This window comes from Populus euphratica, unplaced genomic scaffold (genome assembly GCF_000495115.2).
Source record: "Populus euphratica unplaced genomic scaffold, PopEup_1.0 scaffold26.1, whole genome shotgun sequence".
NCBI lineage: Eukaryota > Viridiplantae > Streptophyta > Magnoliopsida > Malpighiales > Salicaceae > Populus > Populus euphratica.
In genome coordinates, this window is record NW_011499896.1 from 1055936 (window position 1) to 1072285 (window position 16350).

A 16350-nucleotide genomic window follows, 5' to 3' on the forward strand; every position below is an offset into this window, starting at 1 on the left:
GATTAGATTATGGATAGCCTCTCAATGAATGTATGGCTGTGGTTCTGCTTGGTGTTGGTGTCTCCAAATCTCTATCATTCCATTTTCCAAAACTTGCATGACTGTGCGTAGTAGAGAGTCTCTGCAGCATGTGGCTCCATCTGGTTTCCAATCTTTGGGCCTCAACCTTTGATTTCTTGTAAGTGGGCCAAGCTAGTTCTCCATCCTTCAATCTTGTCATAAAACAGCCTGTCTTTTATCATTTGGATCATGTTTATTTTTAAAAAAAATTATTTTTAAAAAATTATTTTTTAGACTTTATTGTATTTGTTTACTATTAGAAAAGTTGATCAACAAAAAATATTTTCCGATCAACAAAAAACACTTTCCGATCAACGGAAAATATTACGAAAAATATTTTTCAGTTAAAGAAAAATTTGGCTTGGTTTTCAGGAAAATATTTTTCTTTTTAGCTGTGTTTGTTTTCCGGAAAGTGATTTCCAGGAAAATACTTTCCAAACTTTCTTATGTTTGTTTGCTGTTAGGAAAGTTGGTAAACAGAAAATACTTTCCAGTTAAAAGAAAATTTGGCTTGATTTTCAGGAAAGTATTTTCCAGAAAAATTTGGGAGGAAAACACTTTTCGGAAGTTGTGAAAAATTTAGAAATGTCATTATTTACTGATTATATCAAATTTGATCCTCAAACTTTTGATTGCTATATATATTTTGTTTTGAATATTTATTTTTCAATTTTATTTCTTAAAATTTAATTTTTATATTAACTTTGGTCCTCATTTTTATAAGTGTTATTTGCTTTTCTCCTATTATTTTTTTATTGAAATTTTTTTCTATCAAATTTGGTCCTCATTCTTTTGATTGTTATTTATTTTATTTGAAATACTTTATGAAATGTTAATTATTATTATTTTAATTTCTTCATCTTTTTTTTTAGATTTGATCTTTATTATTTTGATTACTATTTATTTTATTTGAGATAATTTATGAAATTATTTTTTTTTAATTTTCATTATTATTCAACTTTTTAATTTGTAAGATTTATTTCTTTTTATTTTAACAAACTTGAGAAAAATAAAATATTAATAAATTATTTTTCAATTTAGTTTCCATAACATAACCAAACACTAGAAAGTGTTTTCCAGTTCATTTTCCATAACACTACCAAACATCAAAAAATACTTTACTTTTCAGGAATTTATTTTCCCCGGAATTCACTTTAAAAAAAAAACAACTTTCATGCAAACAAACGGAGCCTTTAAGCTACCAAAACGAGGTCGTATTGATGCTTGCAATAGAATGTTCATTATGGGGAAAGGGTTTTATATGTAGGTCATATTGGCTCTTGATGAGTGAACTGGATGGATTCAAATGGATGGTGTTTTAATTAAATGGGAGTACCCTAATTAGAAAGAAATATTATGTGTTTGAGAATAGGATTAAAATTATATTTTTTTAAAATTTAAAAAAAAATATTTAAGATATTATATATATATATATATTATGTGTTGGTATTGTTTTATTATTTTAATATATTTTTAAGTAAAAATTACTTTAAACTGTAATTATTATCACACTCTCAAATACTTTCTAAACATAAAAACAAGTCTGCAACTCTAAAACCTTTTTGTATTTTTAATATTATAGGCTATATAGATGGATAGAAGAAACATAAATTAATATTTAGCAGCTTGTTTGTTTTTAAACAATGTGTTTGTTATTATTTTTTTTTTTATTTGTTGGTGTTGGGAAAAATATTTTATAAAAAAAAAACAAGTTGTGTTCTATATTCATGATGATGACAATAATAATAAAGAAGCCATGATTAATCGTCAAGAAACCAAATATTGGATATATAATAATAATAATAATAATAATAGGAGAAGCCATGGCTTATTTGTGTTATCTAGTGACAAAGAAAAAACAAGTCTTATTTTCATCATAACTCGTGATCTGAGATATAAAATAAGGATAACCTTATAGAAAGAAAAACAAAAAAAAAATTATGAAGCTCAAAGCCCAATAATTTAATGTTTAAAGGATAAAATTGGAAAAAAAATCAACTTAAAAAAACTAAAAAAAGATTGAAATCAAATTGAGCTAATCTTTGAAACTTATGATTCAAGTCATGGGATTAGAATTACCCCTTAGATGACAAACATGAAAAAAATCATAAAGCGAAATTCTCAATCATCCAAAAATAAAAATGAAAACAAACAATAATCAAAATATTAAGGTCCAAATATGATATAAGACATGAATTAAATAAAATAATAAGGGGTGATATTGAAAAATAAAATAAAATGATAAAAGTATAAAAAAATAAAAAGAATGAGGAATAAATTGGATAAAGAAATTAAACGAAATAAAATGATAATGGATGAAATTTTTTTTAAAAAAAATCTACTTTAAAAGGCATTAAAAACAAAACAAATAATAATTAAAAAAATGAAAAATCAAAATTAATATATATGCAAACTAATATAACATATTTAATTTTTAAAAGCACTAGCACAAAACCTAAGGCAAGAACAAAGAAAAAATGGAGGAAAGAAAAAAAAAGTTCATTAGAGAGCAATTGCTACACCATCCTATACAAACGCATTACAACTATGAAAATGATGTCAAGACACTTTCAACATCATTGCAAAGGGAGGCATTTGGCCTGAAGAGCACATGTTTCTCCTAGTCATTAGTAAGTGCAAATTTTTAAAAAGTAATATTTATATTTATTAAAATTTTAAATTATCCTTTCATCAACTTGATTATAACCAAAATGAAAATACGAAAAAGTTCCTTTTAATCAAATTATTTTTTTTATCCTAAGTGTAATTTAGTAATTTTGTTATGCTTATTTTTTTTTTCTTATAAGTGTATTTAAGTCATTTTATTGAGCTAAAAATATGAAAAGGCCACCTTGTCCCCAATTAATCTAATTATAATCGACCAAACAGGAGGAAAAGAATATATCATCTCCAAAACAAGTTAATTGATTTTGTTTGAGAAATGAAAAACATTCATTTCATTATTCCAATTTATAGTAATTTGTATTTTTAGCTCACTATTAAAAAATTATCAAATACCAACGATAATACCGATATAAAAAATGTCATTGATAAATTAAAATGAAACTTACCGATGAAAAATTACATCATTGTTTTCAATAATAACCATTGAAAAAAATTATATTGGTGAATACCGAGAGAATTATTGGTGAAATTAAAAAAATAAAAAAATAGACAGATATTCCCTCGTTAATTTCATCGGCAAATCTAATATGTCAATATTTCTATTAAATTACCGATGATAATTTACCGTCGCTAATTTTCATCGGGGAATTTGTCAATAATATTAAAGTTATAATTAGCATCATGACCCCCCCTCTTCCCTTTTCCTGTTTCTTCTTCTTCCTTTTTCATTTTATAAAAAACAACACCCCCTTCCTATTTTGATATAAACAACATATAAATTTGTTTTTCTTTCTTACACAATAAAAAATTAAAAAACAATGGATAAAGTTTGAGTAATTAATTTTAATGAACGAATTGAAATTCAGATTTACAAATATTGAGGTTGCTCACACAATAACATCAAAGATAAAATTATTAATGGAAGTGTTTTTATTGTAATGGAGTCAGGTTTCCAAGAGTCTTGAATGAAACCTATAATTGATACTTGATTCGAAAAGTTCAAGGTTGTTATTTATATATATATATATATATATATATATAAACAAATAATTTTTATTATTTAATTTGACTAGTTTATTAATTTCAATACACTAATTATTTTATAAAATTGACATATAAGGGAAAAATTTATTATGGGGAGGCTAACAATGATGTAGCCTGGTGAGCATGGGAGAATCACAATGTCATTAATTAGGTAAGATTGAATTTAAATTTTGATATTTAAAAAAATATTAAAATTTTATTTTTGTTATTTTATTTAATTTTTTTATGAATCGGGTTGCGTGATTTGTAATAAGATGCCTAGAAAAAAGCAAAAAAGTATGCAAAAGATAAAAGTCTTTCAAGCTGAGAAGACATGGCCGTGTAGAGGGATTTCAAACCTGAGATCATCATGGAGGGTATTTGGGTGCTTATCTTTAACACATTATGTCAGAGTGTTTCTTAAGGAGATCATCATTTAGTTCAGAGAATCGAATGAAGGAGATTTATGTTTTCATGACCACACACATCGGTGAATCCATTTTATTTATTTCTCATACAAAATGAATGGTAAGATTTTGTTTTATATGATAACTTTTTTTTTAAATTGTTGTATTATATAAAAATATTTGACCAACAATATCTTTCTTTTACATGCTACAATGCTGGGGCACGATCCAAAATCAATGAAGCTTCTTATTGAAATTCACATGTAGAATAAAGAAAAACAGAAAGAGATGCAGTAGCTTATAAATAGCCGAGTCAAGAAGTTCGTGGTAAATAGGATTTAAACATATTTTTTAGGTTTTTTTTAATATTTGATGGCTTTTTTCCCAGAAATATATAACACTTAATTACATAAAAGACATGAGGATGCTTATTTGATTTATCTAGTACTCGATCCAGATTTGTAGTTGGAGGTTAGATTTACTGGTGGAACTGATAAAATTGGATTTGCAATATCTCCAACATTATAACTAAGGATATACAAGTGTGTTGTAGTGTCTTAATCATTATGATCCAAAAATCCAGATCGACCTAGCAATCATTCGTTATCTAAGTATTTATATGCGATAAAGTTCATCGAGCAATTGTTGGCAACTGTCACTGGTTTAGGTGAAGATTAGGTGAATTTATCAATGAGATTATCATCAGCAGAATCTTTTTTGTTTGGCATAATAGTTTCATCCATTATATTCTTGATGGAATGGCTGCCATGGTAGAAATCACAGTTCCATCTGCTAATTTTATTTTTTTGGGGGGGGGGTTCAAAATCTGAATTCATGCAACAAGTGAGGTGAGGATTTAAAGCTCCACCAAATTTTTTTTTTTTTTTTAGATTAACGTGGGTGTCCGGGCCAGCTTGCGCGCACCACGACTAAATCCTACGGGCCCTGAAGTTAACGACCATGTAAGCCTCCAGTGGCAATCATATGAGTAACCAAGGACTCGAACCTAAGACCACAGAGGGAGCAAACCTCTTGATCCCAAATCCTTATCACTTGGCCACCACCTAGATGGTTACACTGAATTTTAAAGAAAGAAGAGGAGAGACATGTCGAATTTTCATGGTGGCCAATTGCCCATCTCACCAGCTCTGGTTAACCCTAGAAACAATTGATATGATTCAAAGCTACAAGCAGCAAAGCCATGTTCAACGCCCCATAAATACAAGGAATCATCTTGGTCTCCGATTCTTTTTATTAATTTATTCACTTCATCGACAGACGCAGCAGTTATCTGGAAAACCAGCTTGGACTGCATCGGTTCCTCGGTCTTTTAGCTTCATATTTTAGGTCAATAATTCCACGTGTACGGTCCTCGTTCTCTGAAATCTTTTTTTTGGCCCCCCTCCTCGCTGCTAAAGGTTCGTGATTGATTGTACATATGATCTCCATGATCAAGAAATAAAGCTAAAGGCAAGCGAATCAAGCAGAGAGCGTAACCGTCCGAGAGAATCACATTTATGTTTTGCTTCAAATCTATTTTTATTCGTAATTTTTTTCTTTTTTTTTCTTGACGGTAAAAATATTTTTCAGATAAATTTTATACAATCCACCCAAATAAAAAGAGCATATCAATCAAGATAGGTCTAAAATAGCACATATGCTTTCTTTTTATATGAACATAAGTTAAATCTTTTTCATGCTCAATGTAGTTTTTTTAGAAGGTGTTTGAAATGGTATTTTTTACAAATTTTGATTTTTTTATTAAAATTATTTTTTATTTTTATGGATTGTCTTTATGTTTTATGTCAAAAATAAATTTAAAAAAATAATAAAAAAATATTTTAATAGATTTTATAGCTAAAAAAATATTTTAAAAAATAACCACTACTACACATTCGAATACAAAATAATAAATTTAAAATAGCACATATACCTTTTTTTATATGAAGATAAGTTAAATCTTTTTCATGCTCAAAGGTATCTGTAGTTTTTGTAGAAGGTATTTGAAATGGTATTTTAAAAAAATTTAATTTTTTAGTAAGATTTTATTTTTATTTTTATGGGTTGTTTTTATGTTTTATGTAAAATATAATTTTTAAAAAATAAAAGAAATGTTTTAATAGATTTTCTATTCAAAAATCACTTTAAAAAATAATTATTATTATATTTTCAAATACAAAATAATAAATTTCAGATATGATATCTTTGAAAAGGAGATAACAAAACTTGAATATGTATTCCCCGTTTAATCCAATCCTTAAAGCATTGTTTATATAAAATAACTTAATCTTGCTGGCTTTTATTTTTGATATTCCGATTACAGCTCTCCCCCATATTTCTATTCTTAATTTTTAATCCATCCAAGTTGTACCTATAAACACTTGATAAAAATAATGTAATGTTTGTAATAACTTTGTATTGTGGTTGTGTTGGTTATGGAAATTCGGTGAAATTGACATAGAAGTTGCTGAGATGTTATTTATAAGTTGCGGTGAAAACAAGTTATTATTATTTTTCATGTTATTATTATTTAGGAATAGGTAATTGAGTAAAATTTTCTTGGCATCAAAGACTCCCCCCATGCTGATCATCTCCATAACGAAGGACGATTTTGGGGTCTGGTGTGGCCTTGGCCTCCCAAAGTTTTGAAGATTTTCGAAATCCCCCCTGAGGTTGCATATGATTTTAAATGAGTTCTACAAAATGCCCCCTCGAATTAAAATTTATACAATCCTGTCCTCCCAAATGCCACGTCCTAAACTAGTCCCTGTCTTTTATACCAGAAAGACGGGAAAATGGCTGCCAGGCTAAGCTGTGTGAGATCTCGATCAACACCTGTACCTCGGAGAATATCTATGCGGCAACATCAGCTAAAGCAGTGTCTTAAGCACTACACCGTGACGTTGTTTAGAGGAATGGCAGTAGAGCAAAGCATCTGTGAACATTCAAAGAAGGGGTGAAGTTGCATGTGTTTTGCTTTCAGAGAAAGCTACCTCTTAGTGCTTTTGCGTTGGAACAACAGCAATGGAAAGACATATATTATTTTTGAAGTTAGAGGATCAAAATATATATTTCTTTGTAAACTTATGGCACCATTCATATTTTTTTTATTTTAATCTATATTTTTCCAATTTTACCATTAATTAAAAAAATAAAAAATAATTATATTAATATACAAAAGGGAAGGCTATTAAATCAGCAGCATTATTCTGGTGTTGACCCCACCTGATATGATACATTTTGTTGCATATAAATACAGCTTCAACATTTAACAAGGACAGGCAAAAACCTCATCCTTGTTCTGTTCCTCTCGGGTGGTTTATAGCCCTAGGCTTCCAGCTTTTACTCTGGTGACAGGCCTAGGTCAGCACAGGATTCATGGCTAGGGAAGCAGAATTGAAGGTTCAAATTCTTGAAAACATCTCCACGTGCATGTTTCTTCAGTTTTGTACACTTAGAATCCCCTTAGCTTTCTTGTTTTTGATTTATACCTCGCTAACAAGGAAGGTCTAAAACCAATTTCTTTTTACTTCACTTCAGAAGATTGAGCTCAAGGTATCTGTCAACTGCTGTGATGGCTGCAAGAGGAAAGTTAAAAAGGCCTTGCAAGGTGTTGAAGGTAATGAAAAGAGTAGTGACTCAGAAAGTTCGTGTCCATTTTTCGTGAAGAGTCTTTCCTCCCCCTCCCAGGCTAATTTGGATGAAACTTTGGTTTCAGGTGTTCTAAAGACCGAAATCGATCCACTGCATCCCAAGGTGACAGTCCTGGGAAATGTGAATCCAGAAATTTTAATCAAAAGACTCTTGAAAACTGGAAAACAAGCAGAACTGTGGAGTAGTGGGAATCAGAATGCGGGAAAAGAAAAGAAAGAAGCGGACATGCTGGTTGAAAAAGAGAAAGATAAGTCAAAATCCGAGTGTGAGCAAACAAAGTCTTCAGATTCATGTGTCAAGGTAACTGACAAGAACAGAGAGACTAAAAATGGTGGGGATGGAGGTGAGAATAAAGCTTCAAAGGACTATAATGAGACAGAAGTCAGCGTTAAGTCTAGCAATCCTGAAGTGGTTAAAAGTCAAAATCCTGTCCCCCCACATCCAGAAGTCAGCAATTTCAGGACTTGCAATCAATATTGTTACAAGGTTGAGCCTTACGCAATTGCACTTCCCTTTTATGCCATTCCTTCATACACTGTTCCTCCTGTCAACCCCACAGGTTTTGGTCAGGAATACCTCCTTTACGAGAGGCCAGTATTTCAACCACCAGTCCAGACGCCAACAGTAAGAGTTGAGGATTACTTCAGCGATGAAAATACTGTGGGATGCCATGTGATGTGAGACCTCCGCACCATGCACTGAAGATCAGCAGGGGTGACCAGCTCACTCGCATTGACTCAACTGAATGGGATAGTTAGCTAGCATTTTTGTAGTCCTTCCATTGAGTTTCTTTCTTTCTTATTTTTGTGTTTTTTTTTGTTTTTTTCTCTTCTTTTCAGGCAAATAGAACTTTTCTTATGCAAATTACTGTAATACTTGAAACTTTCTCCCAGCTACTTTGAGCTCATCTCTCTTCAGGTTTTTTATCCATGGATGTTTACAAAGCTCTGCTCTGCTTCACTCCCACTAGCCTCCAGGAACCATTTTGGAGGAATCCTGGTCCCCAATCTCTTCCAAGGCCGAGACCAAAAGTGATGCGTATAACAGATGACTTGTTCAGGGTTTGTATGAAGTTGAGGCCGTTCTTTCAGCAAGGTTTTTAAAAATACTAATAGATGATTCCTTCGATTTTATATAGTGAACAGCTAGAGGCATCCCTATTTCCCTTCGATTTAATATAGCCAACAGCTACAGGCATCTCAATTTCCCGGTAAATATTATTGCTGAGCAAAAGCCACAATTGTTTATTGAAAAAGTTGCACTAAAACATTCCATCTTAGCTTAAGTTCCCATAACAAAAGCGAATACCAAATCTAACTAATGAAGGTGGTCATTTTCCACCTCTAATCCGCCTTTGGAACAAATTCCGGCACTTGGGACTTCTGTAGAATAGAAACATTTTGACCGAGTTGCAAAGACATTTTACATTCAAATCAAGCTAGACAACCATAAAATATAATATGCCAGCATATTCTGGGTTAGCTATTCAAGCAAACAGTAAAGATGGACTCATTAGAGGTGGGCAGAATTGCTATTCCTGGATTTGTCTATTATGAAAGAGAGCAGCAAACTATATACAACAGTTCATATCCGTGTGCCAAAGTCAAGCCATGGTTACAGCACTCTGGTTTGGATCTATACACCATCTTACTACAAGACATTAATGAGAGGAAACAGAGCTTTTGGGAGATTTCAAAACAAATCTAGAAGAAAACATAAAACAGAGACCATCTAGAGTAAGATTATCCACAATTGCCAGCAGCAATAACAGAAATAGCAAAATATATAATGTTGATGGTGACAAAGTTGAATGCCGCCAACCGCATGACCCCGTTCTAGAGCTGCCAACCCAACCTTCCTATTGCTCTTAAGTATTTAAGAATATAGTTACAATTATTTTGATTGCTTTTTAAAATGCTTCAAGTGTTTTAGAATATAATTATAATGAAATATAATTATAATTATTTTTCACTTGAAAATAGATAAAAATAATATTTTTTATTTTTAAAAAATCATTTTTAACATCAATATATCAAAATAATCTAAAAACACCAAAAACACATTAATTTAAATTAAATAAAAAAATTCAATTTTTTTTAAAAGTATTTTTAAAACACAAAAACAAACAAACAAAACTGAAATATATAATTGCAGTCCCCTTCTAACAGTGAACTGACTAGACCAACCTGCATATATCCAACAAACCTTATCTGACTCATCTAACCAGCTATTGATGCTATCCCAAGGCTGTCCGTCACAATGTTAGCATGCAAGTGACAAAATATTTGCTCCACCCCCTTGACCGAAAACAATTTCCCCACACCATCCATATAACAGCCTTATTTAAAACCAACATATCCCACCCATACCTCAATCACAATAATGTAACATTGCCAGACCTACATCTGTACTGAGGAACACTAAACTAGTGAGAAATGGCAAGCTTAAGAGCATTGCAAGATCAGATGATACGAAGATAACACTTGCTGCTACTGCTCAACATTGAAAAATCTCCAATACATTACCCAATTGCACTTCTAACAGTTACAGAAGACTAGTCTGAAATGCCTAATTCATTGCATGACCAAATTTATGTTGTGGTATGGTCCTTAATCACTTCATTGCGCAAAGTATCAAGCAACAATTCCTACATTTGAAACTGCAACCAATCTTCATCTTACCACACGAAAGAAAATCTTGAATTCTTCAATTCAGAATAACTTCAGCTACAATCATAAATCATAATGGTAATATCCCACAAAAGCTTGTCTCTTCTACAACAAGATAACAGAGAGGAAGGGACATAAAGACCATAATGCAGGAAATCATGTAAACTATAAAGCATAGCAGCCCATAGCTGCGAGCCGCCTCCACGAAAATCTAAGGAGAGAACAGAAATTCAATATAATAACTTCTCTTCATCCTAATCGATATCCGGCAATTGATACTTGAACCACAAATTACCTTTTTCCTACTCTACTAGTCCAAGTTTCTTTAGATTATTGAACGAGCTGGTTCAGTTTCCTAATTTTTGCAAATCAAAGGGGGTAAAGACACAAGACTAGTAGTAAGATACACAAACCACTAGCATAAAAAAAGAAAGAAAGAAAGAAAGAAAGATTAAGAAGTTTGTTTTTAAAATAACAGTCAGATAGCAACAACTAACTTCAGCGTTTTTATTTTTCGTTTTCTTTTACCACAACGGAGGTTCTACACGGAAAAACTAAAGTCCTGCCTAGCAAATTCGATCAAACCCTGAGAATTTGAAGCTTGGTAGAGAATGCAATAGCAACCCAATCAGGCTGCGAAGACGACCACTGCAGCTGCTCGATTTCAGCACCAGCAGTGTAAGCAAGAATGGGGTCCAATCCACCCTCGACAGGCTGACTCATCGAAGAAAGATCCCAAATCAATGCCTGTGAATCATCCCCAGCAGTACAAATGTGGCAAGAACTATGAGGGGCCCAAGCAACAGCATTAACACTAGCATGATGCCTCTGCAATTCCACCACTGGAAGAGTTGGGTAGCGAATATCCAACACCACAACCTTCGCACTGTCCATGATTATCGTGGCCATGTACCTCGGATCCTGCTTGTTCCAACCCAGCCTAACCAAAGGCGTGTCGGGCTCCGAACTCTCGTAGATTATCGTTGAATGCTCCTTATCCCGTAAATCGAAAACCCTAACCGACCCGTCCACTGAAACCGAAGCGAAAACCCCAACACCACCCCATGCGATGTCGTTTACCTCCTTGTCATGAGCGATTAACTGTGTATCAACAGTCTCCTTCTCGATATCCCAGATGGTGCATGTCGTGTCGATGCTGGATGTCCCAATTCGCTTAGGCTCCGCCTCGTTCCAGTCAAAGGAAGTCAAAGGCCCGCAAAACTCGCTATTCTTGTTGCCGTTTAACAGGCTTCTGAGCTCCACGCGCGGCTGTTCATCGTTGATGCGCCACACGCGCAGGAAGTCGCTGGAGGTTGCGAGGAGGTCAGGTTTTTGGCACTCCTTGTCTGGAATGAAAATGATCTTTGTAGGTGTATAAGGGTGCTCGAAGGACAGGTTCGGGTCGGATCGAATCTCTCCGTTGGAGTCATCCAGCTGAACAATCTCGACCCGGTTTGGGTACTGTTCTAGGAAGCTGGCGATGGCAAGGCGGTACTTCTTGTCACGGCGGACGCTCCAGTTCATCGCGAAGATGTGCCATGGTGCCTCGTATGTGTAGATCTCAGATCGTTTTTGTTGCTCGTCCGACCCGTCTTGATTTGGGTCGCTGCTAGCTCCCATTTTCTTTACTGGAAAAGAAAAGAAAATAACAAAAAAATAAAGCAGCAGCAGCAGCAGAAGAAGAAGGCGGGAGGGAGGGAGGGAGGGATGCAATGAATAGAGGGTGTGGAGATTAAGGGAAATCGGATTCTTTTTAATTTGTCTGTAAAGGAAAGGTCAAAGTCAATCTGTAACTATAAATATATACAAAGTCTACCTCGTGATTTTCCATCTCACCCTTTTTTTTTAATTGATAAAAACAAATCGGAAAATTATTAAGAATGTCCAATATTTCTAGCAAGATAATATTTATTTTTCTCAAAAATTACACTTTATATGCGACGAAGACGCGCGTGTCCTTATCTTTGTCAACAACACAACCTCTCTCCTCTCCTCAGCCGAAATCCTTTTTTCTGCCCTCTCTTCCAGACCACATCACCGCACCACCACCGCATCACAGCGCCTCAGCAGCAGTCTAATTGCTATTTGTTTATAAGTTAAGGATATGTTTATTTACAGGAAAAAAAAAATTTTTAAAAATGAATTTTAGAAAAAATGAATTTTAAAAAAGTGAATTTTAAGAAAAATAAATTTTTAAAAAGTAAAGTATTTTCTGATATTTAATAGTGTTCTGGAAAATGAACTGGAAAATACTTTCCAGTATTTGGTTATATTATGAAAAATAAATTGGAAAATAATTTATTAATATTTTATTTTTCTCAAGTTTATTAAAATAATAAGAAATAAATTTTACAAATTAAAAAGTTGAATAATAATGAAATTGAAAAAAAAATAATTTCATAAATTATCTCAAATAAAATAAATAAAGATCAAATATAAAAAAAAAGATGAAGAAATTAAAATAATAATAATTAACATTTCATAAACGCCAAAAAGGAAAACACTTTTCTAAAAACCAAGCCAAATTTTTTTTGACTAAAAAATATTTTCGTTAACTAGAAAGTGTTTTCCGTTGACCAGAAAGTGTTTTTCATTGACGGAAAGTGTTTTTCGTTGACTGGAAAATGTTTTTTGTTGACCTAAAAATATTTTTCGTTGACCAACTTTTCTAATGACAAATAAACACGGGAAAATTTGGAAAGTGGTTTCCCGGTAACTGTTTTCCGGGAAACAAACATGGCCTAAAAAATATTTTAAAAAAATTTAATTTTTTTTTATTAATTTTAAATTAATATATTTTTAAATCATTTTAATGAGTTGATATTTAAAATAATTTTAAAAAATAATAAAAATATTATTAATATATATTTTAATATAAAAAATTATTTAAAAAGTAATTATACTATTAAATAAAACATAGATCCAAACTAAAATATATGATAAAAAAATTAAATTTTAATTAAAAACAGTTATATTTTACTTTCAAACAACCCTGAAAAAAAAAAACACTTAACAAGCATAGAACTTTTGAAAAATTTTGTTTTAGAAAATTACTCGTACATTTGAGATTAAAAAAAAATATTCATGAGCTTTTTGTCCTCCTTGAATAATTATTAATATAATTAAAATAAATTAAAAAAAGTTTATTAGTATATTTTAATTTACCCCAAAATAAATAAAAATTTATTAGTATTTATATAAAATGTATTTGTAAATGCGGTAAAGATTTTTTTTCACTTGAAAATATATAAAAATAATTAATAAAATAATTCAAAATATTTATAGTATCAATATTATATTTTAATTATTGACTAAAAAACTTTATATTAAATTAAATACTATAACTTTTTCTATGAATTTTTTTTAAAAAAATCCAAACTATTATCTTCATGTTTTGTATATTGCTATCAAACCTGATTTTGTCCCCATCTCTTGTGATATCTTTTCTCTATTATTTTTATATTTTATGTTTTGAGATAGTAATTAAATTCTAACTTGAAATATGAAGAGAAACTGCTATGCATGGTATGTTTTTAGTAAATTTCCCTAAAAGTATAAAAGTAATTTTGCCATTTAATAAAAAAATTATTAAAAATGAAAATTAACCAATATGTTCGCTTCATGTTGGGACATGAGAGATAATAATGTACTAGCAATAATTAATTTTCACTCTTATAGAGAAAATTATATCCATTCTTGTATAAAAAAAGGAAAGAAAATGTTCTCGAGATTTTTTTTTTGGGATATATCAAGCCCCCAAAATACTAATCTGAAAAGATGAACTCATGATATAAATAAATTATCTAACCACCAGATAATTTTTTAAGGTTATGCTTGATTAAAGATGAAAAGATGTTATAAAAACACCTTTTAATATCTAAAATGTTCTTGATGTTTCTAGAAATTCCTTAATGTTAAAGGATGTTAAAGCGGATGGTTTCATGAATATCAAGGGCATTTGGATATATAAATGAGTTTTTTTTTTAATATTTACTTAAATGTAGAGGACGGGCTTGTCAAATTATTGAATTTTTAGGCGGTTTGTATAATTTTGTCATATTCGAGGGGGTAGGCAATTTACTTGTATGTTAAATTCGTGTATAAATAAAATCCTTTATCTAGTCGGTCTAGTAATCTTTTAACAAGCTGAAATCTTTCTTAATCATAATTGAGTCATTCTTCCTCTCTTTTAATTTTAAATTAAATTCTTAATCATGCGATATATATATATATATATATATGTATATATGTGTATATATATATATATATATATCTTATTTGGAATACTCTGAATTAAATGCAGCTCAAAATTTTTAATAAAATTTCATATTTAAAATCCACGGAGTTCATCCTTTTTCCTAAACAAAAATTCGCATGTATTGGATTAATTCAAATTTTGCCTAGTTAGACGATATGCCTTTTTATACTGTATGCCTTAAGGGATTTACCGCAAGAACACTTTAATGGATATGTAATTCTTGAGTGGGATTTTTAATATCCGATGGAGAACACACTCACACACACCACTTTGTAGCAATTTCTACTGTTAAAACAATTCATGCTTGCCTTCAATTTTTATTTTTTTTTTAAAAAAGCAATTAAAGTTTACCATCCGATTTTAAGTATTGTAATGGCTATGTAATGAAAATACATATTTTTTAAAATGTGTCATACACACACATATATATATCTAAAGTTTAGCAACAAAACAAAAAGAAATTAAGTTTTTTAAACAAAAAGCAATGAAAAAAATTATAGTAAAGCTGGGATTGTGGTAACCTTAGATAAGAGAAAGTGAGAAAAATAAATACAAAGATTTATTAAAAAAATTAAATATTTAATGATGAAATTAAAAATTAATTAATTTTATAATAAAAACTAAAAAAAAAACTAAAGGTAATTCATAATAATGTTCAAAACTTGTAATTCTGACTGTAAGATATGATACTAAAAACATTAGATATATAAAATAAAAAAGATAAAATTAGAAAAATCAATAAAAATAAACACATGATAATAAAAAATAGATAATAAATTAGATATATAAAATAAGTGATACTACTAATCCATGAAGAAGAAAAACATTCGTCGAAGCCCGTGGAACGAAGTGACACAACAAGCATAAAGTATCAAAGAGGTTTTTGGCAACGTTAGAGAGAATGTCCCACATCGCCTAAAGAGAAACTCCAACACGCGAGGCGTTGCTATATAAATGAGTACATTCTCCACGCAAAAATCACGCAGCCGCGCGGTGAGCACAGAGCGAACTATTCTTTCGCCTTTTAATAAAAAATACCGTGTGCACGCCGCAAATAACGGCATACGCCAATTTTTGGAGGGGATCTCTTGTATAGGAGCCCCACAATTCTAGTTTAAAATGCTGTAATAAAGGTGCTTCACGAACGGAAGGTTTTACGTCTAACGATCTGTTTGCATGGCCAGGGATTCCCATGCTGCTCTGCACTCATGATCCTCATAGCTTGAAAGATAATTACTTGGTATTTATATAAAGTACTTGTAAAAGTGGTGAGGATTTTTTTTGTTTTTTACGTGAAAATATATATAAAATAATTCAAAATATTTATAGTATCAACATTATATTTCAATTATTGACTAAAAAAACTTTATATTGAATTGAATACTATAACCTTTTCATTGATTTTTTTTTTAAATCCAAACCACTATCCTAATCCCTTCTCCTTCCTGAAATCCAAGAACCCAGACTTAGTTTTTTACTGTAAATTTTATCCTATATCCTTCCATGATTTTATCACTACCACATTTTGACATTAAAAATAATATTCAGGATCATTATTTTGAAAATTAAAAATAAAAATTTGTGTACTCTAAGCTGGTCAGGTTGGTGGTGCTTTGCCCTGTCTTTGAATTGACTTTAATGTTAGTACAAATTT

At 30.9% G+C, this 16350-nt stretch overlaps 2 protein-coding genes across 2 annotated transcripts; one reads left to right on the top strand and one right to left on the bottom strand.

Moving 5' to 3' along the window:
* Nucleotides 1-7311: 7311 nt before the first annotated feature.
* On the top strand, nt 7312-8699 carry LOC105132107 (uncharacterized). The gene is made up of 3 exons (XM_011035405.1): nt 7312-7517; nt 7656-7734; nt 7834-8699. Exons 1-3 carry the CDS (start codon nt 7494-7496, stop codon nt 8448-8450), a joined length of 720 nt encoding a protein of 239 aa, XP_011033707.1. The 5' UTR covers nt 7312-7493; the 3' UTR covers nt 8451-8699.
* Nucleotides 8700-10877: 2178 nt separating this feature from the next.
* On the bottom strand, nt 10878-12152 carry LOC105132108 (WD repeat-containing protein LWD1). The gene has a single exon (XM_011035406.1). It carries the CDS (start codon nt 12056-12058, stop codon nt 11018-11020), a length of 1041 nt encoding a protein of 346 aa, XP_011033708.1. The 5' UTR covers nt 12059-12152; the 3' UTR covers nt 10878-11017.
* Between the last annotated feature and the right edge of the window lie 4198 nt (nt 12153-16350).